General features: G+C 44.3%; 1 protein-coding gene and 1 pseudogene across 5 annotated transcripts in view; one reads left to right on the top strand and one right to left on the bottom strand.

Annotated features, from left to right (window-relative positions):
- Positions 1–18,844, bottom strand: part of Cbfa2t2 (CBFA2/RUNX1 partner transcriptional co-repressor 2) — a 98,569-nt gene extending 79,725 nt beyond the window's left edge. For 3 of the 5 annotated variants that reach the window (XM_028888985.2, XM_028888984.2, XM_028888989.2), the window contains exon 1: positions 18,679–18,843. In XM_028888985.2, coding sequence (XP_028744818.1) covers positions 18,679–18,712 — 34 coding nt within the window. In that variant the 5' untranslated portion in view covers positions 18,713–18,843. Of the gene's footprint in view, positions 1–6,146; positions 6,263–18,678 lie in introns of those variants that run through there. The other 2 variants (XM_028888990.2, XM_037205333.1) reach the window with 2 other exon arrangements.
- Positions 8,016–18,454, top strand: LOC114706515 (annotated as a pseudogene).
- Positions 18,845–23,919: the final 5,075 nt, after the last annotated feature.

Below are 23,919 nucleotides of genomic sequence, written 5' to 3'. Positions count from 1 at the left end.
CATTATCAAGTAAGAAATTAATCAAGACACTACTTAAGTGGGATGCACTTAAGTGAGACTACAACTGTAGTCTCAGCTACTTAGAACTACACAATGTAAACTTAGGAATTCAAACCCAGCCTGGGCAACAGTCACGCCCATGTTGCTTAGTGCCTATTGATCCTAGCAAAGTAAAGAAAGGCAGGGAGGGAGGGAGGGAGGGAGGGAGGGAATCAAGGGGCTATCCCAAATTACTCACTCTGGAGGACTACTAAGTCATGAAAACATTCAAGCCCCTCCAATAAGAGGACCACTTGGTAAGGAATTAAGACTTCCTGCCAACAAGCAGTATCAACTTGCTCACTACATAAGTAAGCATTCTTTTTAAAAATTTATTTATTTTATGTTTACGAGTGTCTGGTGCCTGCAGGGGTCAAAAGAGGATATCAGATACTCTGGAACTGTTGTTTACAAATAGTTATAAGCCATGACGTGGAGGCTGGGAATTGAACCTGGCTGCTCTGAAAGAGCAACAAGTACTCTTAACCACTGAGCAATCTTTCCAGCACCCAGCAAACAATCTTGATAGCAGCCACCAAGCTGCTACCACCAGCTAAGACAGCTTGGAATTATGACCCATTGGAACTATGACTCATAGAAAGTACATTAATATATGTTTAGGTTTTTTGCAAAGGAAAAAGATGGTTCTCTCAACCTGTGCCTGTAATCCCAGCAACAGTCAAGGGGCTGAAACCTTTTTTCGTTTTTTCCAAGCAGAAGGCCCTGGGTTTGGTCCTCAGCATACAGTGCTTTGAATGGGTGCCCTCTTGATAGAATTACTTTTTTCTGGACCCAAAACTGTACTTGAATAACTTTTCTCAAACTGTTAAGAGTTTAAGTAACAAAGCCACGTGGTAGTGGCACATGCCTTTAGTCCCAGCACCCTAGAGGCAGAGGCAGGTGGATCTCTGAATTCGAGGCCAGACTGGTCTACAGAGCTCCAGGACAGCCAGGGCTACACAGAGAAACCCTATCTCAAACCGTGCACCCCTCCCCCTCAAAAAGGCGAGTTAAGTCACATACTGCTTATCACAAAGCCTAAATGTGGTACTCTACTCTGTTGAGTAAACGTTGAATAGGAAAGAGGGTGTCTGAGGGCAAAGGTGACAAGACCTGGAAAGTATGGAGCCACGCCCAATGCTCAGGGGTCTAGTTCCTCTTCTTGAAGTGATATCCTGCCACTCACTGTGCACTCAGTACACTGTTCTACTTTTTCTGTTCAAAAATTTCCATAGGGAAAAAAAACAACAACAAACCAACAACTTTGCCAGGGGTGGTGGCACACGCCTTTAGTCCCAGAACTTGGGAGACAAAGGAAGGTGATCTCTGTGAGTTCAAGGCCAGCCTGGGCTACAGAGCAAGATCCAGGAAAGGCGCCAAGCTACACAGAGAAACCCTGCCTCAAAAATCAAAAAACAAAAAACTCCACCAAACAAACAAAAACAATTTCCATAGCATACCCATTGGTATGATCCACAGCCCTCCCCACAACCCACCAAAAAAGATTTTAAAAATTTTATTGTTTTTGAGACAGGGTCTCTGTATGTAGGCTCTGGCAATTCTGAAACTCTCTATGCAGGTAGATCAAGCCAGCCTCAAACTCAAAGATATCCACCTGCCTCAGCCTCCCAAGTGCTGGGATTAAAGACAGGTATCACCAAGCCCAGGAACGAATTTTCTGTGCAACAAATTACTAATAGACAATTTTTAAAAAGAAAAAAGGCCAGAGTGGTAACCTACACCATTGATCTCAGGGAGTCAGAGGCAGGCTGGACATCTCTTGTGCTCCAGGCCAGCCCAGACTATATAGTCAGTCAGTTCCTGGCCAGGCAGGGCTACTTATCGAGATCCTGTCTCCAAAGGGGGGTGGGGGGAGTTAAAGAGGTAAAGACATGACTAAACCCTTCGTCCTATTTTCCTACCTTTGAACTGTTTCCCTTTTAACTTGATCTTTGCCAGTCTCCCCCTGTCAACAGACCCACTGCCATCTAACAGACGGTGGTTTGGAGGATAAAAGACAGACCCTTAGCACAGGCAGCGGAATTCCAAATGCTAGACTCTTGGCTCCACAATGTCTGATTCAGAACTGCTGGGAGCTATTAGTGTAGCTCGCCCACCCAGGCATGTGAGGCTGGGAGAGCTCCTTTCACACCACCCGCACAAGCCTCTCATTTATGCTACAGGCTTCAATGATCGTGTGCTTTTGTTCCACACAGGAACTCATGAAGTCCAATGTAACTCCAGACAGTATTAGGAAGGTCCAGAAGGAAGGAAGAATGATGCAGTTTCGACGTGGACCTGCAACAGATCTCTTTTTATAAGAATGGGGCAACAGTCCAAGAAAATTACCTTTTCAAAATACTCAAATGCAAGGTAAAAGGATCTCCTGTAACAGTCCCAGATGCATTCTGGTTTGAATGACAACACTTGCTATTCTGCAGGCATCTCTTGTTCTTTCCCACCTCCAGCCTTTGTTAAAGACACTATACTTGGAACTGTGGCCCCAATCAGCCTGCACACATTTTCCATCATCCCCCATCTTTGACTGTCAAATCACACCCTTCCTTCAAAACAAGTGTTTATAAAACATTACACCGTGACAATCCCTAAAAACCTTGGCTCTCTTTGGTTCTAAGGACTGAACCAAGGGTGTCAGCATCCATGCTAGTTAAGTGCACTACAATTGAGCTATACCCCAAACCTTTAACTTATCCCTATTACTCGTGTTTAAAAAAAATCTTTAAGCTAGGCATGGTGGTGAATGACTTTAGTCCCAACACTTGGGAGGCAGAGGCAGGTGGATCTTTGAGTTCGAGGCCAGCCTAGTCTACAGAGTGAGTTCCAGAATGGCCAGGGCTATAAAGAGGAATCCTGTCTCAAAAAAACCAAAACCAAAGCCAAACATCTTTACTTTCCTGGAAAGTCCATAGAAATTGTTATCATGCTTCCAACAATGGGGTCAAGAATAGGCATGATAAGCACATAAGCACAGTGGTTCTGTTGTCCTTTACCATACTATTACATAAGCAGCCTATTTCCAATGGTGGAGAAACAGGCATGAAATCAGTCAAGGTGGTACACCTCTGTAATCCTAGTACTTGGAAGACTGAAACAGAAGGACTGCTGTAAATCTGAGGCAAAAAAGGAAGAAGAAGAAGGAGAGGAAGGAGGAGGAAAATATACAATAACGAATAATGAAGCCGGGCAGTGGTGGCGCACACCTTTAATCCCAGCACTTGGGAGGCAGAGGCAGGCGGATCTGTGAGTTCGAGGCCTGCCTGGTCTACAGAGTGAGATCCAGGAAAGGCTCCAAAGCTACACAGAGAAACCCTGTCTCCAAAAAAGAAAATAAATAAATAAATAAATAATAATGAAGACAGACATCGTACTGCATGCTTGTAACCCCAGCATTTTGGACAGTCCAGGAAGACAGGGAATGCAAGATCCTCCCTGAAACAAAAGAGATTATAGAACCTGGAGAGGTAGCTCAGCAGTTAAGAGCACTGGCTGCTCTTCCAGAGGACTAGAATTCAATCCCCAGCATCCACACCTGTCTGCATTTCCAGTTCCAGGGAATCCAATGCCCTCTTCCTATCCTTATGGGCACTGCACGAATATGGTGCACAGACACACACACATATAGGCAAACACCTATACACAATAAATAAATAGTTTAAGAACAAAGCCAACAGACATGATGGCTCAGACCTGTGTTCTGAACTCCAGAGCATGAGTCGGAAAAGACTGCTTGGGTCCAGCAGCTCCAGACCTGCCTGGACAACATAATGAAACACTATCTTAAAAAGTTTAAAAAATAAAGGGCTAGAGAGAAGGCTTACTGGGTAAGAACCCACGTAAGAAAAAGGAAGGAGGCTGGAGAGATGTCTCAGCAGCTAAAAGCATTTGTTGCTCTTGCAGAGAACCCAGGTTCCGTTTCTAGCACCCACATTTTGGCTCACAACTACTTGTAACCAAAGTTCCAAGGGATCTGACACCCTCTTCTGAACTGAGGGCACCAGGTAGGCAATATAATGGCATGAAAAGCAAAACACCCACGCACATAAAATAAATTAATCTTTAAATAATTTTAAAAAAAAAAAGCACTCAGGAAGCAGAGGCAGGTGGGTCTCTGAGTTTGAGACCAGCCTGGTCCAGGACACAAAAGCCCAAGCAACATAGCTAACACAGGCCAGCTAGAGAGCTACATGGTGAGACCCTGTCTCAACAAACCAAGGACTGGACATGTACCTTGGTTTTAGATCATCTTTACCATGCACAAAGCCGTAGATTTGATCCCCAGAACTGAAAAAGAAACACTTAACTCAGCTGTCACTTGTTCCCCCCTAGTTTTCTGAGACAGGGTTTCTCTGTGTAACATCCCTGGCAGTCCTGGAACTCGCTCTGTAGACCAAGGTGGCCCTGAACTCACAGAAATCCACCTGCCTTTGTCTCCTGAGTGCTGGGATTAAACAGTGTACACCACCACTGCACAGCATAGCTGTCACTTTATATCTACGACACCGACACCAAGTAAGTGACATGACCATGACTATTTATTTTAAGCACCTATGAGACATTTGCTAGGAATTTTTTTTTTTTTTTTTGCAGGGGGGAGGGCTGTTCCAAACAGGGTTTCTCTAGTTTAGTTTTAGTGCCTGTCCAGGTGCCCGCCTGGATCTCACTCTGTAGACCAGGTGGGCCTCGAACTCACAGAGCTCCACCAGGCTCTGCCTCCCAAGTGCTGGGATTAATTCACCACTGCCCGGCTGCTAAATTATTTTTAAGAATACAAAGAATTTGCCGGGCGGTGGTGGCGCACATCTGTAATCCCAGCACTTGGGAAGCAGAGGCAAGCAGATCTCTCTAAGTTTGAGGCCAGCCTGGTCTACAGAGCTAGTCCAGGATAGGCTCCAAAGCTACAGAGAAACCCTGTCTCAAAAAAAAAAAAAAAAAAAAAAATACAAAGAATTAAAAGGTGTGGTCCCCCAATGGCTTAGTGGTGCAGACAGACATAGAGATGAGTTCAAGGCCAGCCTGATCCACAAAGGGAGTTCCAGGACTGCCAAGACTACACAGAGAAACTCTGTCTCAAAAAACCAAAAAAAGAAAAAAGAAAAAAAAAAGCATTAAGATTCAGAGGACATGAAAATGGGAAAAAGAAAACAGGGCATAATGGTACACGCCTTTAATCCTAGCTCTTAGGAGGCAGAAGCAGATGGATCTCTGGGAGTTGGAAGCCAGCCTGGTCTATGTATCATGCTCCAGGACTGTCAGGTCTACATACATATGCAAAACAGACAAACAAACAAAAAGACAGGATGTAGCTGTGCTGTTGGGGACAAAGATGGGAAGATCACTGGGGCCTCTCAGTCACCAGCCTAGCTGTGGGTTCAGTGAGAGACCATGTCTCAAGGGACTAAGACAAAGTGTGGTAAAAGCAGGACACCTGATACTCTCTTCCAACCTCTGAACCCTCATACACACAGGTGCCCCCACTCACCACCACCACCCACTCAACTCTTTTAAAAAGATAAATAAGGTTCTGGAGAAATGGCTCAGTTGGTAAAGCATTTGCCACACATGAGTAAGGACAAGTTTGATCTATAACACCAACATAAATGGCTGGTATGGTGGTATGAGCTGAGAAGGTAGGGACAGGCAGACCCCTGGGATCTGATGACCAACCACTCTAGCCTATCAGTGAGGTTAGGGAGACACTCAAAAATCAATGTGAATGGCTCCTGAGAAAGGACATCTACTGGTCTCCAAAGGCATAAGCACACACATGAACGTAAACACACAAAGTTATATACAAATAAATAAATAAACTCTTCAATTATCTCAGTATCAATCCAAAAACACAGAGCAGGGTGTGGTAACACACCCCTGCAACCCAAGAGTTTGGAAGAATGAGACAGGACAACACTAGTTCCAAGCAAACAGACAATGTCTCAATACATACATACTCACACCTTTTTACTTTTTTGTTCATTTTTGCTGTTAAATGTCCTAACCAAAATCAACACATTTGCTGAGGTAAACTGCATTCAGGTATATGTGACTAGAAAGAGCTGGGAAAGCAACCAATTAGCTCTTCTAAGTCTCACCAGCTGTGTTTTCCTGATGACAGCGGCTCTGTCCACCTGCTCCCACAGATGGTACAGCTGAAGTAAAACACCTGGTTCAGTGGTACATCCACTCCATGCAGTCAGAACAGTGCTAGCTGGGAAGACACCAAGCCCAAATCAGAACTTTCATTTTATTATCTACACAAAGATCAAAATCGTAACTAAAATAGCTTTCTACCTCCCAAACACAAATACTATAATCTCAAAATAAAACAATAATATCTAAATTGATAACTGCTGGAGTCACAGATCACCTAGAGCTTTATTTACCTATCCTAACTTTTGGTGGCCAGTCTGGTCTACATAGCAAGCATCTGATCCAGCCAGGCAATATAGCCTGACCTTTTTTAAAAAATAAAAATAGCCGGGCGGTGGTGGCGCACGCCTTTAATCCCAGCACTCGGGAGGCAGAGCCAGGTGGATCTCTGTGAGTTCGAGGCCAGCCTGGACTACCAAGTGAGTTCCAGGAAAAGGCGCAAAGCTACACAGAGAAACCCTGTCTCAAAAAAAAGAAATAAAAATAAAAGACAAAATCATTTTTAAAAGCCAGACATAGGCAGGGTGGCACTGTAGTGGTATTTGCTCTGCCCATGAGGCGGTGCTTCTTGCTGTTGTACATGACCTCTTATAAGGAAAGAGGGAAGGGTCACACGCCCCTTCTCCTTGCTTCTGCCTGTGAGGCAGATTCACTTGCACTCAGATCAGAGAATGATTTCAGCTGTCTCCTCTGTTCTCTACTTGTGAGTGTATTTCCTAAATTTCTATCTTAATAAATCCCTATTACCCATTAAAGAGACTCATGTGGATTGATCATAGTAAGTGGCGCCCAACGTGGGACATGAACCCACGACTCTGAGATTAAGAGTCTCATGTTTTACCGACTGTGATCATAATATAGCACACCTTTAAACCCAGCTCTCTGCAGGCAGTCAGGCCAACCTCTGTGAATTTGAGGCCAGCCTGGTCTTGGGTTCCAGGAGAGCCATGCTACACAGAGAAACCCTGTCTCAAAAAACAAAACAAAATGACAGGCAATGTGCCAGAAAGATGATTCAGCAAGTACAGGTGCTTGTCATCAAGTCTGATCTGAGGACTTGAATTCAATCCCCTGGAACCACAGGAGGGAACTGACGCATAGAAGCTGTTCTTTGACCTCCACATGTGGCACACACACCCATAAATAAGTGTAAACAAGGTTTTAAAAGACTTATCAATATTGGCAAATTTATAGTCTGGAAAGACGATTCAGCAGTTAATAGCAATTACTGTTCTTCCAGAGTAGCTGAGTTCAGTTCCCAGCTCCCAGGTGGGGTGGCTCACACACCTGCACTCACATGCACATACCAACAGACACACACTTAAAAATAAATCTTTTTTTTTTTAAAGTACATTATCAAAGTTTAAATCAGTGGTTTTTATTTTTTTATTTTTGAGACAGAGTCTCACTATATAGTCTTGGCTTTCTGGAATTCATTACATAGACCAGGCTGACCTTGAATTCATCAAAACCTACCTTCCTCTGCCTCCCAAGTGCTGCAATTATGAGATTAGAGTGATGAGATTGAACCTGTACACCACCATATACCCAGCCAAGATTTATTTCTTGTGCAAATTAAAAACTCATCAGATGACAGATGATTTCATGCCTTAGTCACCAGCACATTAAACTATCACAAATCTCTTATGAAGTCACAAAACTGAATATGAGGTGGCAATATAGACTTCTGAATGTACAACAAACACCCAAAAATTCAAAATCCAATAGGGAAAACAGATCCTAGAAAGAAAGCTCAGCAGTTAAGAGCACTTACTGTGGGGTACTGCTATGTATCGGTAAAGCAGGGAGCCATGAGGAGCCTCAGAGGCCTGCATCTAGCAGCAGGAGATTGTTTCAGATTATATGAAAGAAATGCTTCCTTGTCTCTAAGGTTTACCAGAAACACTGACTTAAAGAGGATCAATGAATTTTGCACCAAGCCACAGTAAAGTCCCAAAACTCCATTACACACTCATAGCACAGAATGTTGTTAGAAAAACTCACAGACTTAGAGAAGACATTGGTGTTGTCAAAGCACTTCAAAAAGGAGGAAGAAATCCTAGAGCCATTTCAACTGATGTGGTTGATGGCGGAAAAGAACATGATGCAGGTGAAGATCAGTTATTTAATGACTGTCCTGACAGTGGCAAGATGCATCTACATGGTTATTGAGGAAATCTGTGAAGACTGTCTTTAACAAGTCTGAACCCAGAAAGAAAAGCCCGTCTGAGAGAGGAGGCAGCTATGAAGGTCAAAACAGAGCATAAATATTTGTACCGGCTAGATTTTGAAAACTCCAGAGTAATGTTCCAACAACAAGCCTGCATTAAGAACAATGTGAGCCGGGCGGTGGTGGCGCACGCCTTTAATCCCAGCACTCGGGAGGCAGAGCCAGGCGGATCTCTGTGAGTTCGAGGCCAGCCTGGGCTACCAAGTGAGTTCCAGGAAAGGCACAAAGCTACACAGAGAAACCCTGTCTCGAAAAATCAAAAAAAAAAAAAAAAGAACAATGTGAGTGCTCGATTTGGTAGCACATATACTAAAATTGCGATGATACAGATCAGCACAACCCTGCGCAAAGACACACAAATCGTGAAGCGTTCCACTTCACAGACATACGCTTTGCAGAGACTCAACTTCCATGCTCAACCCCCAGCACACACAGGGTGGTTCACAACCATCTATCTGTAACTTCAGTTCCTGAGGAACTGGTGCTTTCTTCTGACCTCCATGGACAACAAGCATGCACATGTGCACATACATACATAGAGGCAAAATAATAACAAAAATTGAATACATCTAATTTTTAAAATTAAGGAAAACAAGCTTTCAACAGATGACACCTCCATTATTTAAAATAAAAAGAGCAGAAGAGTAGTCCAGTAAGATGGTTCAGCTTGTCGAGGCATTTACTGCCAAGCCTGAGGGCCTGAGTGGATCCCCTGCTCTCACATGGTAGGACAGAGCTGACACCTCCAAGTTGTTCTCTGACCTCCACCAGCACACCACGGTATAGGAGCCTAAGCACACACATCACACACACAATGGGGAGCGGGCATGATGACTATGGATGGACACCTACCAACTCTATCTTCAAAATATTCTGAATCTCAGCTAGGTGATGGTGGTGCACGCCTTTAAGGCAGGCAGATCTCTGAATTCAAGGCTATCCTGATCCACAGAGCTAGTTCCAGAACAATCATGGCAATTACGCAGAGAAATCCTGTCTCAAAAAAACCAAAAAATTTAAAAAATAAATAAATAAATAAATAAATAGAATAAAAAATCTGAATCTCAAAAAAAAAAAAGAAAAAAGAAAGGTAGATAGATGTGAATGTAACTATTTCTATATCCACTGTTAATATTCTGATGCCAATTGGTCACCTCCCTGTCTTAGCCTCAATCAGTAATGCCTTATTATTTCATACTCCAGGCCCCACTCTTGACTCACAAAATGTTTTCTCCAGAAGCAAAGTGATCTCTTCAAGTGTAAAACCATATCAAAACATGTTACTTAGCTAGTATGTACAATTCTTATGTTTTGTTTTTCTAATCAGCTAAAAAAAATAAACTTGAGTATGCTGAAGAGATAGCCTAGCAGTTATGAGTATTTGGAGCTCTTCTTGAGGCCCCCAGTTCAGTTCCCAGCACTTAGGCACCTCCCAACTGTCTCTAATTTTCCACCAGGGAATCCAATGCATCTGGCTTCTTTGGGCATCTGCACGCACACAGACAATTTCAAAACAAAGAATTTCAAATCAAAAATAGCTGGGCATGGGGGCACATGCCTTTAATCCCAGCACTCTGGAAGCAGAGGCAGGCAGACTTCTGTAATCTGGAGGACAGCCTGGTCTACAGAGTGAGTTCCAGGACAGCAAAGCCTACAAAGAGAGATCCTGAATCAAAAAGACTGAAAACAAAAACTATGTTTATAAAACTAAACTTGGGCCGCGTGCAGTGGTGGCTCACACCTTTAATCCCAGCACTTGGGAGACAGAAGCAGGCAGATCTCTGTGAGTTCAAGGTTAGCCTGGTCTACAGAGTGAGCTTCAGGACAGATAGGACTACACAGAGAAACACTGTGACTGTGGGGTGGGAGGTGGGGTGGCAAGGACTGAGATCCCTGCCCAAAATAGTTTCCTATCTCATTCTGAAAAGCTAACCTTCTTGCTAACTTCGTTATCAGGACCATATCCAATGCCCAACTTCTACAACTAACCTGTACTCTAGCCAAACTAACCCCACTGCTGCTCTGTGAATCTACCAAACATGTTCCCACCTTATGACCATGATATTTGATCTCTTCTTTTATACTTCTGATCTCCCAAAAGTGTACATAGTTACCTTAACTCCTTCAGATCTTTACTCAGATGTCACTTGATTAAAGAATCTTTAGGGTATTCTATCTTTTTTTTTCTTCCTGAGCTGAGGACCGAACCCAGCCAGCAAGCGCTCTACCACTGAGCTAAATCCCCAACCCCTAGGTATTCTATCAAGTAACATCCCTATTTCCATTTTTTCTATACCCAACATACCTTTCTCTGTGTGTGCGAATGGTGTATGTGTGCTCACCTACCTCTGAGACATGCACATAGGAAACCAGAGGTCAATGCCTGGTTTCTTCTACCAATCACCTTATTTTCTGAGATCTCTGGACCTAGAGCTTAAGTTTTGGCCAGACTGATCAGCAATCCCCCAAAATCTGCCTGTCTTTGCCCCCTAGTGCTGGTGTTACAGGTGTTTGCCACCATGCCTGGCCTTTTACATGAGAGCTGGGCTGATCTAAACTCAAGGACCTCAAGCTTGAGCACAAGTACTCTACCGAGTCGCCCCCATATTAATTTTGCGGGGGACTTAGTTTTATGTGTATAGGTGTTTACCAGCCATGTCTGTTTGTGCATCACATATGCATAAAAGGACACATCAGACCCCTGGAACTGGAGTTAAGGACAGTTGTTAACTGCAAAGTGCGTTGATGGGCACCAAACCTGGGCCCTATGCAAGAGCAACAAATGTTCTTTTTTTTCCCCCCAAGACAGGGTTTCTCTGTGTAGCTTTGGAGCCTGTCCTGCAACTCACTTTGTAGACCAGGCTGGCCTCAAACTCAAAGAGATTCGCCTGGCTCTGCCTCTTGAGTGCTGGGACTAAAGGCGTGCGCCACCACTACCTGGTTTGCAACAAATGTTCTTAACTGCTGAGCCATCTCTCCAGCCCCACAATAAACCTTTTTAAAATAAATAAATAAATAATAATAAAAATAAAATAAACAAATAAAAAATAAAAAGGGACACAAGAGTCAACTCAGTGATAAAGTGCTTGTCCAGCACACACAAGGTCCTAGGTTTAATCCCCAATATGTTACAAAAAAATAAACTAAAAGCCAGCCAGTAGAGGCACACACTGTTAATTCCAGCACTTGGGAGGCAGAGGCAGATGAATGTCTGGAGTCGAGTACAGTCTGGTCTACAGAGTGAGTTCTAGGACAGCCAGGACTACGCATAGAATCCCTGCCTGGAAAAACAAAGACAGACAGATGGATAGATGGATGGATGGATGGATGGATGGATGGACGGAAGGAAGGAAGAAAGAAAGGGAAGGAGGGAGGGAGGGAGGGAGACAGATAATCTGAATGTAGTAATTCACACCTGCAATTCCTGAGGCTCAGGCAGGAAAATTTCTGAGTTCCAGGCCAACCTGGATTAGAGTAAAAACTAAAAGGAATGGGGGAGGTGGGGATTTGTTTCTGCCTGTCACCTCTCCTCAAGGCTGATACTACTTTTCTAGAAAGAAACAAAAAGTACTGAAGACAAGAAAAACTTGTCACATTTTTATGTGCAGAAAAATACCACTGGCATATTAGCTTTCATGCGATAGGGGTGGTAGTGGTCAGGAGTGTTGTGAATTCCAGGAAAATGTGGGTGTGTTTAGTGTTGCTCTGGGGATATGAGACCTAAATGAATAAATCTGTGCTATGTGAATGTTTGTTCTCATGTGGTTTTGAAAAATTAAAAGCAGGCAAAACCTCTACATGATGATCAAAATTAACAAAGGAATGAGAAAACATTTCTAAAAGAGAAAAGGTCAAAGTTGTGTGTGTGTGTCAAGGCGCGTGTGCATGACTGATAGTAACATTTCACTTGAGCTGTTGAAGAGGTTAGATTACATATTTGTTGCCATCAGCTAATTTAATTTAAAAGTCTGCCAACTCCAGAGCTATAAATTCAGAATTTGACATTGGTCACTCTGAATTTTCCTTTGATTTCTGCATTTAATTATAGCAATACAAAACAGAAGGGAGAATCAAATCCTTTTAGTTTTTTATTTGGATTCCCCCATCTTAAGACAGAGTTTGACTATACAGCACAAAGAGGCCTCAAAATCTCCATCCTCCTATCTCAGCCTCCCAAAAAGTAGGATTACAGGCATGTACCACCATGTCTAGCAGGAGTCAGATCTTTTTTTGTTTTGTTTTTGTTTTTATTGATCCAGGATTTGTCTGTGTAGCCCTGGCTGTCCTGGCATTCACTCTGTAGACCAGGCTGGCCTCAGACTCAGAGATCAGGCCCAGCTAAGAGTTATTGTTTAATATCCCCCCCACCCTTTTTTTGCTGTTTTTTTGAGACAGAGCCCACTGGCCTGGCACTTGTAATAATCCTCCTGCCTCAACCTCCCAAATGCTGAGATTATAGGTGTGTGCTATTAAACCATTATTGCCTTTTCTTTCCCACTTCATCTGTAGAGTAATTAAATTTATGGCAATCCTGTCCAGGCATCGCGGCTCATGCTTTTAACATGGCACTTGAAAGGTGAGTCTTGAGACAGGAGGGTCAGGAGTTTGAAATCAGTATGGGCTATGCTGAAAGGACGATCTTAGGATGACTCAGTCAGCTAAGAGGAATACCAATAAAAAGGATTAGGAAAATAATCTGATCATCTCGGAGGAAAAGGAAGCCCATGGATACAGTACAAGTAACTAAATCAACCCAAGAATAGGGTGAAAAGCAGTAGTGGACCTAGAGGGGAGAACAGAAGGTACTTAGGTCTTTATCCTCAGTAACATCTCTGTGGTGCATTTCCATTTCTCTTTTTTAATACTAATAGCTATGTGCCACATAAGGAAAAGGTTTCTCAAGAGGACAATTCTTACATCTTTTATAATAATGAATGCACAGGACCTCTCAACTGTAAAAATATCTGTAACTATCAAACATACTTATATACCATTTCATTTGTGTTTAGGTTTCTTTCAAGGGTCACAAATTTATATACCTTTCGCCACATTATGAATGTCACACTTACCTTGCTAGGCAAAGTAAAATTACAAAATGAAGATATCTCATAACCCTCAAGTAGCTCAGTCCGCAAGTTTGTATTCTCAGGTAAGTGGGCGGAATGAAGGGCCATCTGAGAAGAAAGACAGGTTTTCTTCCCACTTGGCACTTCCCAGGCCCAACCCCAGCTGAAACTCACTGCCATTCTATTAACATGGTATGTTCCACTTCTCACATAAAATAAATCTGAAAAAAAATTTAAGCACTTTATCTACCATTACCCATTTATCTACTATGCAGGACCCCATGAAGTGTAAGATTCCGAGTCACCTTTGAATCTTCAGTCACTAACAGCATATCAAGCACTGTTAAAGCATTTTACATGTCATACTCTCACATATTCTTTTTGTTGTTGTTGTTGTTGTTTGAGACAGGATTTTTCTGTGTAGCTTTGGAGCCTATCCTGGAACTCCCTTTGTAGACCAGGCTGACCTTGAACTCACAGAGATCTGCCTGGCTCTGCCTCCTGAGTGCTGGGATTAAAGGCTAAAGGCGTGCACCACCGTCAGCCAGCCTGCTCTTCTTATAGAGCAAGTTCAAGGACAGTCAGGGCTATACAGAAACCTTGTCTCAGAAGAAAAGAATGCAAACGAAGTAGGAACTATCTTCAATTGGACAGAAGAGAGTGGGCTTAGTAATGCACACCTATAGTGCTAGGATAGGGGTGGGGGGCAGGGGACAGGAGGACTGCTGCAAGTTCCAGATACTGACTCAAAGGGGGGGGGCACAGACACACAGACACACAGACAGACAGACAGACAGACAGACAAAGCATAAGCTTTACAAGTTCATCCTTTCTAGCCTGGAGTGGTGGTGCACACCTTTAATGGGGGAGGTAAATGAATTATCTGTGAGTACGAGGCCAGCCTGGTCTACAAAGTTCCAGGACAGCCAAGACTATTACATAGAGAAACTGTTTCAGAAGAAAAAAGTTCGGATGGCTCAGTGGTTAAGAGCACTGGTTGCTCTTCCAGAGGACCCGGGTTCAATTCCCAGCAACCACATGGCAGCTCACAACTGTCTGTAACTCCAGTTCCAGGGGATCCAGTACCCTCACACAGGCATACATGCAGACAAACTACAAATGCACACAAAAATAAATTAATCCTTAAAAAAAAAAAAGGTCATCCTAAACCACTGCATTCTACTTCTGCTGAACGAGGTATACTTTTTTCCCCCGAGTAGCATACCTGATGAGTCAAGGGGTAAGACCCACTACCAGATGATGATCTCCATCCCAAGTGTAGTGACTATCACATCAGGGTTTAGAGAGACAACGCTGTGACTTCCACTTATATTTTAGCTTACCAATCCTTAAAATGGCAATTTTTACACATTATAAAATGTTCTATCGGGCTGGAGAGATGGCTCAGAGGTTAAGAGCACTGCTTCTTCTTCCAAAGGTCCTGAGTTCAATTCCCAGCAATCACACAGTGCCTCACAACCATCTATAATGAGATCTGGTGCCCTCTTCTGGCCTGCAGGGATATGTGCAGACAGAATACTGTATGCTTAATAAATAAATCTAAAAAAAAAGAAAGTCATTTTAAAAAAATGTTCTATCAATTATAATATGACTATAATTATTGCTTATTTATGAAAAGGGAACAAATCCAGGGCCTTGCCCATGGTGGGTGAGTAGACTACAACTGAGTTACATCCCTAGCCTAAAACAGTAATTTAAAACAAATATTCAGCCAGGCTCACATCTATAATCCCTTCATTTACAAGGCTGAGACAGAAAGCGTACCATAAATTTGAGGGCAACCTGATCTACATAGTGAATTGAGGCAAGCCTTTGCTACAGAGTAAAATCCTACTTCAATAAACAAAATATTTAGAGCTGGAATGAAGCTCGGTGGTAAAAACACTTGCCTAGGGAATGGTAGGCCCTGGTTGTTGTCGTGGTTGTTTTCTGACCAGCACTGCTGAAAAGAATAAAGTGTAAAACAAATATTCATGCATTGTGTGCCAATTTAGCCATATATCCCAATGGAATGACCACCAGAGGACAAAGTGCTACAGTATTTCCCCAGGACTCCAGTCCAGTAAAGCAGACTGAGGACTGAGTTCTTTCCTACTTTTCTTTCCCCAGGACTACAAGTTTAAAACACTAGCCAGTTAGAGCACTTGCCTAGCATATACTAGGGCCTGTGTTCCTTCATCACTGAAAAAAAAAGAAGAAACTGTAGGTAAGCTTCTGGAGCAGCATATGAGCCAATGAAAAGCACAAATGCCAGGCCGGGCGGTGGTGGCGCACGCCTTTGATCCCAGCACTCGGGAGGCAGAGCCAGGTGGATCTCTGTGAGTTCGAGGCCAGCCTGGACTACCAAGTGAGTTCCAGGAAAAGGTGCAAAGCTACACAGAGAAACCCTGTCTCGAAAAACAGAAAGAAAGAAAGAAAGAAAGAAAGAAAGAAAGGAAGGAAGGAAGGAAGGAAGGAAGGAAGGAAGAAAGAAAGGAAGAAAGAAAGGAAGAAAGAAAGGAAGAAAGAAAGGAAGAAAGAAAGGAAGAAAGAAAGGAAGAAAAGAAAGGAAGAAAGAAAGGAAGAAAGAAAGGAAGAAAGAAAGGAAGAAAGAAAGGAAGAAAGAAAGGAAGAAAGAAAGGAAGAAAGAAAGGAAGAAAGAAAGGAAGAAAGAAAGGAAGAAAGAAAGAAGAAAGAAAGGAAGAAAGAAAGGAAGAAAGAAAGGAAGAAAGGAAGGAAGAAAGAAAGGAAGAAAGGAAGGAAGAAAGGAAGGAAGAAAGAAAGGAAGAAAGAAAGGAAGAAAGAAAGGAAGAAAGAAAGGAAGAAAGAAAGGAAGAAAGAAAGGAAGAAAGAAAGGAAGAAAGAAAGGAAGAAAGAAAGAAAGAAAGAAAGGAAGAAAGAAAGAAAGAAAGAAAGAAAAAGAAAAGAAAAAATGCCTATACGTCCAAGCTCTGAAGAAGCTGAGCCAGGAGGTAGGACTGGTCTAGGCTACAGATATAGTAAGATCCTATCTTAATGAAAGAAAGTACTCAAACCAACCCATTTCAGTGTAATTTTTAAAATTATTCTGAACTAAAGGAAGAGCAGAGTAGGTATGACAGTGCACACCTGTAATCCTAGAAATTCAGGCACATGAGGCAGGATTAAGAGTTGGAGGCCAAGTCAGGCATGGTGGCACACGCCTTTGATCCCACCAGTCAAAGGCAGAAACAGGCGGATCTCTGAGTTTGAGGCCAGCCTGGTCTACAGAGTGAGTTCCAGGACAGCCAGGGCTGCCCCCCCCTCCACCCTCACGCCCCCCCACCGGGCCCCCCCCCCCCAGCAACATAGGCCCTCAGTTCAACCTCAATAAATTAGTTAACAAACAATAAGCAAGCACACTAAACACACTATTGACTGCCTTATGCAAAGAAACATAGTTACACAACAAACCCAAGTCTTACTTCTTGGCTTTTGTTGTCTTTTCAGACAGCCTCACTACATAGCTTGAGCTGACCTCAAACTCAGACCTTCCTGCCTCAGCCTCCTGAGTGCTGGGATTACATAGGCTTTCACCATACTCAACCTTTTGGGAATATCTTTAACTGGAAACATAAAAGATATGGAAATTTCTTAGGTCAGCTGGACCTAGTGACACTGGCCTGTATTCTTAGTTACTGGGAAGCTGAGACAGAATTACAAGTTGCCTGGGCAACTTAGTAAGACCCAATCTGAAAACAAAGGCAGCTGGGGATACAGTTCAGTCTACAGCATAAAGTATAAGGCCCTAAATCCAACCTCCAATACTGCCATAAGCATATAAATTTAAATTCAGATAAAAGGTTTTTCCACTTTCCTAATATGAAATTTTTGACAGACCTAACGGTTACCTAGTCTGCCTCCACAAGAACATCAACAGCACAGGACTACAAAAGGTATTAACGGGCAAACCTTTCTTGTATTTCTTCAATCCAAAGTGGAATGGGTGCCCAAGAAAGAGGCTATATGAATCCTCCCTTGTTAAAGGTTGAAGAACAACCCTCTGGGGGTAAAGCACAGAGTTCTCAATACCTCTCATTTTATTCTCTGCACAATGGACATACTCAAATACCTGATTTTAGATTGTCACTCTGCATAAACAAAGGAAAATCCACAGAACAGTTCACATGAGTCCCCTCTCTAACTCAAATCCAGAGTCTACTTTGTTGCCATATCCTCTGGGCCTAGAGTGATACTTTGTACTTAAGAGATGATTTAATAAATATTAAATGAATCGAATGCAAAATGCCTGGTACTCAAGTAATGTTGGCTATTACTGCTATTTTAATGACAATTAAGTTTTTATTGTTTTTATTAAATGATGCCATCCCTCCTGCAAGGATCTTAAAATTCTAGGAAGAACATCGGATGAATGAAATCGCAAAACGGGGTAAGAATAAAAACACAACTGGAACACCCAATAATAGGCAAAGATATCTTTAAAAAACACACACACACAACCAGATCCCAATTTCGGACTTTTCCGAGGCGCGCACATAATGATTAATAAACGGCGATTACGATAATGAGTTTTCACACATGTGTGATGTGCAACTGTGCGTGCAGGGCGTTCTACTGGATTCACTAAACCCAACTACAGGGCAATTCAGACAGCGTTCCTCACAACCCATTTTTCAGACAGAGCAACTGATCCTCTGGGAGCACCAAGGTCACACACAGCCTGTACGCCGGGGAGCCGGGACATGAACCCAAGCAGTCTGACCCCAGAGCCTGTACTCAACAGGCCCCTCGAGAACACCAGCCCTGCCGCGTCTCCCAACATCTACCACACGTCGCTCCAAATCCAGCGTGCCTACGTTTTCCCAGGACCGGACTTTCAGCCCCGATGCCGCGAAAACAAAACAATACTTCTCTCGCGGTCCACAGGGCGCCCGCCAGGCCTGAGATCCAAGGCCGCTCTGCACAGTCCCGCTAGCACCCAGAGCCCCGGGTCCCGCTGCGCCGCAGGAAGCGCCGGGGTGGCCCGGAGAGCCCGCGAAGGCCCGGGGAGTCGCGTGACCTTGGATACAGCGCCCCACTCCCGGCCTCAGTTTCCCTGCCCGGGCCTCCCGCCGGGGCCCTCTGCGGAGCCTCGCGCCTATGGAGCAGCAGGCCCCTCAACACACACCCCTCAGCCGCCCGCCTTCCCGCCCCACTTACGCTGGAAGGCGGCTGCTCCAGGGACGCCCACCATCGCGGAGCGCAGCCTGCCGCCAGCGCCACCCGCTTCGACCCACCGCCCGAGTCCTCCGCAGGCGCAGGCCGGGACCTGCACCCGCCGAACTCGCTCGCACCAGCGCCGCCGCCGCCGCCGCCGCCGTTAGGCCGCGCGCCGCCCCGCCCCCGGACGGCCCCGGCACGCCCCCGCCGCGCGCTCCCGCTCCCCGACCAACGCACGCGGAAGCCCGGCCCGAGCGCGCCCACGCGAAGCACCGCCTCCCGGCCTGGCCCGCCCCTTCCGCGCCAGGCTGCGTCCTATGCTGGAGCGGTCTGAACCTCAGGCCCGCCTCCGGCGCGCTGTGCGCCGCCGTCACGTAATCGCCTGTCTCCGAGCTCCAGACTTCCGGATGTAGCCTGGGCGGTGACTTAGGAGCGAAGGCGGAGTCCTGGGGCGGGGCATCGGGGGAGGGCTGCTTCAGGTACAGGCCTCAATACCTCCGTGGTTGTATTGGGGAGCAAATTGTTCTTACCCTTTTTATTTACTTGTTTGTTTTTACATTGATTTATGGCATGTGTGTGCGTGTATGTGTGTGGTCGCGTGCATTCCAAGGCGTGCGTGTGAATGTCAGAGGATAAGTTGGGGGGCAGGCCCTCCTTCCTCCCTGTAGGTCCTGCGGATCAAACTTCGTGCATCAAGCTTGATGGCAAGCAACTTTGCCAGATGAGCTATCACAGATAGCTTCCCCTTTTTAGGCTGTAGGAATCTAAATGTTTAAAATAACTAGTAGCTGTCATTATTGATTTCCGTACTAGACCAAGGGCTTTTGGGGTTTCTTTTGGAGGGGGGCAGGCACGTGTATATGCAGGTTCTGTTTTGATTTTGTTGTTGTTGTTGTTTTTAAGATGGTTTCTCTTGTAGCCCTAGCTGTCCTGGAACTTGCTCTGTAGACCAGGCTGGCCTCAAATTCAAGAGATCCGCTGCCTCTGCCTCCCCAATGCTGGGATTAAAGGCAAAAGCGAGCAACCCCGCCTGGCTTGTTTTGGTTTGTTGAATTAAAACCTTAAACCCGGCGGTGGTGGAGCATGCCTGTAATCCCAGCACTTGGGAGGCAGAGGCAGGTGGATCTCTGTAAGTTCGAGGCCAGCCTGATCTACAGAGGTAGTCCAGGACAGGCTCCAAAGCTACAGAGAAACCCTGTCTCAAAAAACCAAAAAAAAAAAAAAAAAAAAAAGAAAGAAAGAAAGAAAAAGAAAAAGAAAGAAAGAAGACCTTAATATACTTTTGGCCGACTTGAACTCACTCACCTAGACCAGGCTATCTTTAAACCTTAAGCTGTATTCCTTCCTCTGCCTCCCAAATGCTGTGTTTACAACACCAACCAGCCTCACAAATTGTTTTGTTTCCAGAAAAGGGTCTGTTTTGTATTTCTAGCTGGCCTGGAACACACAGTATAGTCCATGATGGTCTGGAACACTCACCAATCCTCCTTCCTCAGCCTCCTGAGTGGTTGAATTATAAACATGAGCCACTAGCCTAGCTTCAATGGCATCTCAAAAAAAAAAAAAAAAAAAACTCATAGCAACCAAAACAAGTACTCTGACTGTAGGATGAGAACTTTGAGATACTCTGTCTCAAGAAGACTAAAAATTATATTTCAGGAATTATTCAATTTTTCAAAAATTATAATTTAGAAATTATAACTGAAATGAACAGGCTGGAGCTTTGGCTCAGTGGTTAAGAGAACCGGCTGCTCTTCCAGAGAACCAGGGTTCAATTCCTAGCACCCACATCGCAGCTTACAACTGTCTATAACTCCAGTTCCACGGGTCCCACACCCTCACACAGACATACATGCAGGCAAAACACCAGTGCACATAAAAGAAAAAGATAACGAAAATGAAGCCAGCCTGGCATGGTGGCACACACCTGTAATCCCAACCCTTGGGAAACTTAAGCAAAAAAAAAAACTGTCAATTCAAAACCAGCCTGGGCCACATAGTGAGACCCTGTCTCAGTATAACAAGGTCAGACATGGTGGGTGACCAACACCTGTGTGCCCAGCTCTTGAGCAGGATGATCAGTTCTTAGAGGCCAACTGGGTTAGCTGCAGTGCATTTGCAACATGAAATGGTACAAACACACACACACACACACACACACACACACACACACACACACACACAACCCCAGCACTTGGGAGTCAGAGGCAGGCGGATCTCAGTAAGTTCGAGGCCAGCCTAGTTTGCAAATCGAGTTCCAGGACAGCAAGGACTATTACACAGAGAAACCCTGTCTCAAAAAACAAACAACAACAACAAAAAACCCAAAGGCAAACAAACAAACCTCAAGAAGATTATGAAGAAAATAAACCACATTAAAAATATTTTTTTTTCTAGCCAGGTGGTAGTGGTGGACACCTTTCATCCCAGCACTCAGGAGGCAGAGGCAGGCGGATCTCTGTGAGTTCGAGGCCAGCCTGGTGTACAGAGTGAGTTCCAGGACAGGCACCAAAGCTACACCGAGAAACTGTCTTTAAAAAAAAAAATTTTTTTATTTTAATTCTTAATCTTGAGATAGTTTTATTATATAGCTGGTGCTGGCTTGAGGCTCATTTTGTAGTTCAGTCTAGGCTTAAACTCTATTTTTTTTATATAATTTACTTATTTTAATTTTATGTGCATTGATGTTTTGGTCCCCTAGAACTAGAGTTAGAGACAGTTGTGAGCTATGATGTGGGTGCAGGGAATCAAACCCAGGTCCCCTGGAAGAGCAGTCGGTGCTCTTAACCACTGAACCATCTCTCCAGCCCTAAGCTGAAACTTTTAACACTCCTGCCTTAGCCTCTCGAGTGCTGGTATTGCAAAGCTCTAATACCACATGTGAAATAGAGATCAGGATGTCTCTGCTCTATCTACCACTTAATTTGATAGGCTTTATCAAATTTAATCAGAAAACACATAGGTATATGGGAACTGCATCAGAGAGACCACGCCCACAAACTTATCAAACACACCAAACCAGTGGATGATGCAACTTCTTCACTTGGATCATACAATAGGAGGGCTCCTAACCTAGATTCAGACTTCACCCATCATCAAGCTATCCACAAGCCACAAACTCCTGCTTCTGTCCTCAGGGCCCTAAGGGTTTTAGCTTACATGGATTGCCTGACAAAGACAGCTCAAGGTGTCTTTTCTGGGAACCTAGTAAGCCTAGAACTCACTCACCATCCCCACCACGATTTCGCCACCACCCTGCCTCATTATTTTTCTTTAAGACAGAATCTACTAGTGTAGCTCTGTCTGGCCAGGGAGTAACTATACAATGGAGCAGGCTGGCCTAGACTTTGTTGTACTTACCTCTGCCTTTCAAATAGTGCAATTGCAAGTGTGAAACACTCCCCCATCCCCATCAATTTAGCATCTGGAACCTCCTGAGCTTCAACAGCCCATGCTGGAACTGTGGCAACATTAGTTGTTGTATTCATCTAAGCATCTGCAGTAACTCTCCTAGCGTCAATCAGCTCGCTGCGTTCTGCCTTCATTCAGTAAGGTACTTCTGAACCCTGTGGCCTCTTTAACCCATTGTTGGCCATTCTGTAATGTAATCTTTGTGTGTAGTCTATGATCTGAAAATTAATGTCAATAATTAAGATTGGACCAGAGGTGGTTGTCCTTGCCTTTAAGCCCATCACTTGTTAAGCAGAGGCAGGCAGATCTCTGTGAGTTTAAGGCGAGCCTGGTCAACATAGTGAGTTCTAGGACTGCCAGGGTTTTGTAGAGAGCCCCTCTCTCAAAACAAACAAACAAAAAACCAAACAAATAATAATGATGATGATGATGATGATGATGATAATAATAATAATAATAATAAAAGATTGGGAAAAAACTGTATTTGCCAATGGTCAGGAGAACTAAAAAAAACCCCAGACTATTGGGCAAATTAGAGGCTGCAACAATAGTGTCGTGGTAGAAAGCTTGCCTAGCATGCATAAGAACCTGTGTTCAATCCTTGGAACCACAAAGAGAAAAAGCATTTGTCAGGTCTGATGGTGCATGTGGGTTACCTGCAGTAACTCTCCTAGCATCTATCAACTCGCTGCGTTCTGCCTCACCTCACATGATGGTGCATGTAGGCAGGAAGATCAAGAGTTCAAAGTCATCCTCTGATACTATTGAGTTTGATGCCAGTATATACTACGTGGGACTCTGTCTCAAAGCATCAAACAAGAACAGGCTTTCATTATGTTGATCAGGCTAGCCTTGAACTCCTCATCCTCCAGAGTAACTGGGATTACAGGCATGTCTCATGGGTTTTGCAATGCTGGGGATGGAATCCAGGGCCTATACTAGACAAGCACTCTACCAACTAATGTACATTCCCAGCTCCCAAAGAGCTTTTCTTTTCCTCAGGCACGCCTCTTTGAAGCTGATAGGACAAGGAGATACTAGGCAGGTGGACAGGTTTCCCTGCTGCCTACTTGAAGATCAAAGAATGGCTTCTGAGGCAAAACAAAACATAAAAAGTTTTAGTTCATCCCTAAGGACCCCCAACACACACACACACACACACACACACACACACACACACACACACACCACCACCACCACCACCACCACACCTTTCCTTCTAAACAATTGTGTCCGACACTCTTTTTTTGCCCCCAAGACAGGGTTTCTCGGTATAGTTTTGGTGCCTGCCCTGGATCTTGCTCTGTAGACCAGGCTGGCCTCAAACTCACAGAGATCTGTCTGGCTCTGCCTCCCAAGTGCTGGGATTAAAGGCATGGGCCGCCGCCGCCGCCGCCGCCGCCGCCGCCGCCGCCGCCACCACCACCACCACCACCACCACCACCTGGCATGTCAGACACTCTTAAAGAAGAAAAAGCCGGAGCTGGTGAGATTGCTCAGCGGTTAAGAGTGCTTACTGCTCTTATAGAGGACCAGGGTTCAGTTCCCAGTGTCCACATGGCAGCTTGCAACTACCTTCAACGACTTCTCACCTCTGCAGGTTCCTACGTGTACACAATGTACATATATACACACTCAGGTACACACACATACCTACACACACACATTAAATAAATATAATTTAAAAAAAAAGAAGAAGAAGAAAAGAAAAATCCAGAAAGTTGGAGCCTCCTCAAAGAATGGATAAAAGGTTCACTTATGCAGGGCAGGGTGCCTCAGATCTCTATTGTGCAACTGAATCTCCCAGGGCACTGGAAACAGTATCCTTCA

Source organism: Peromyscus leucopus, chromosome 4 (genome assembly GCF_004664715.2).
Source record: "Peromyscus leucopus breed LL Stock chromosome 4, UCI_PerLeu_2.1, whole genome shotgun sequence".
NCBI lineage: Eukaryota > Metazoa > Chordata > Mammalia > Rodentia > Cricetidae > Peromyscus > Peromyscus leucopus.
Note: the sequence above shows the minus strand (reverse complement) of the source record. Positions and strands in the feature narration are given on the sequence as shown.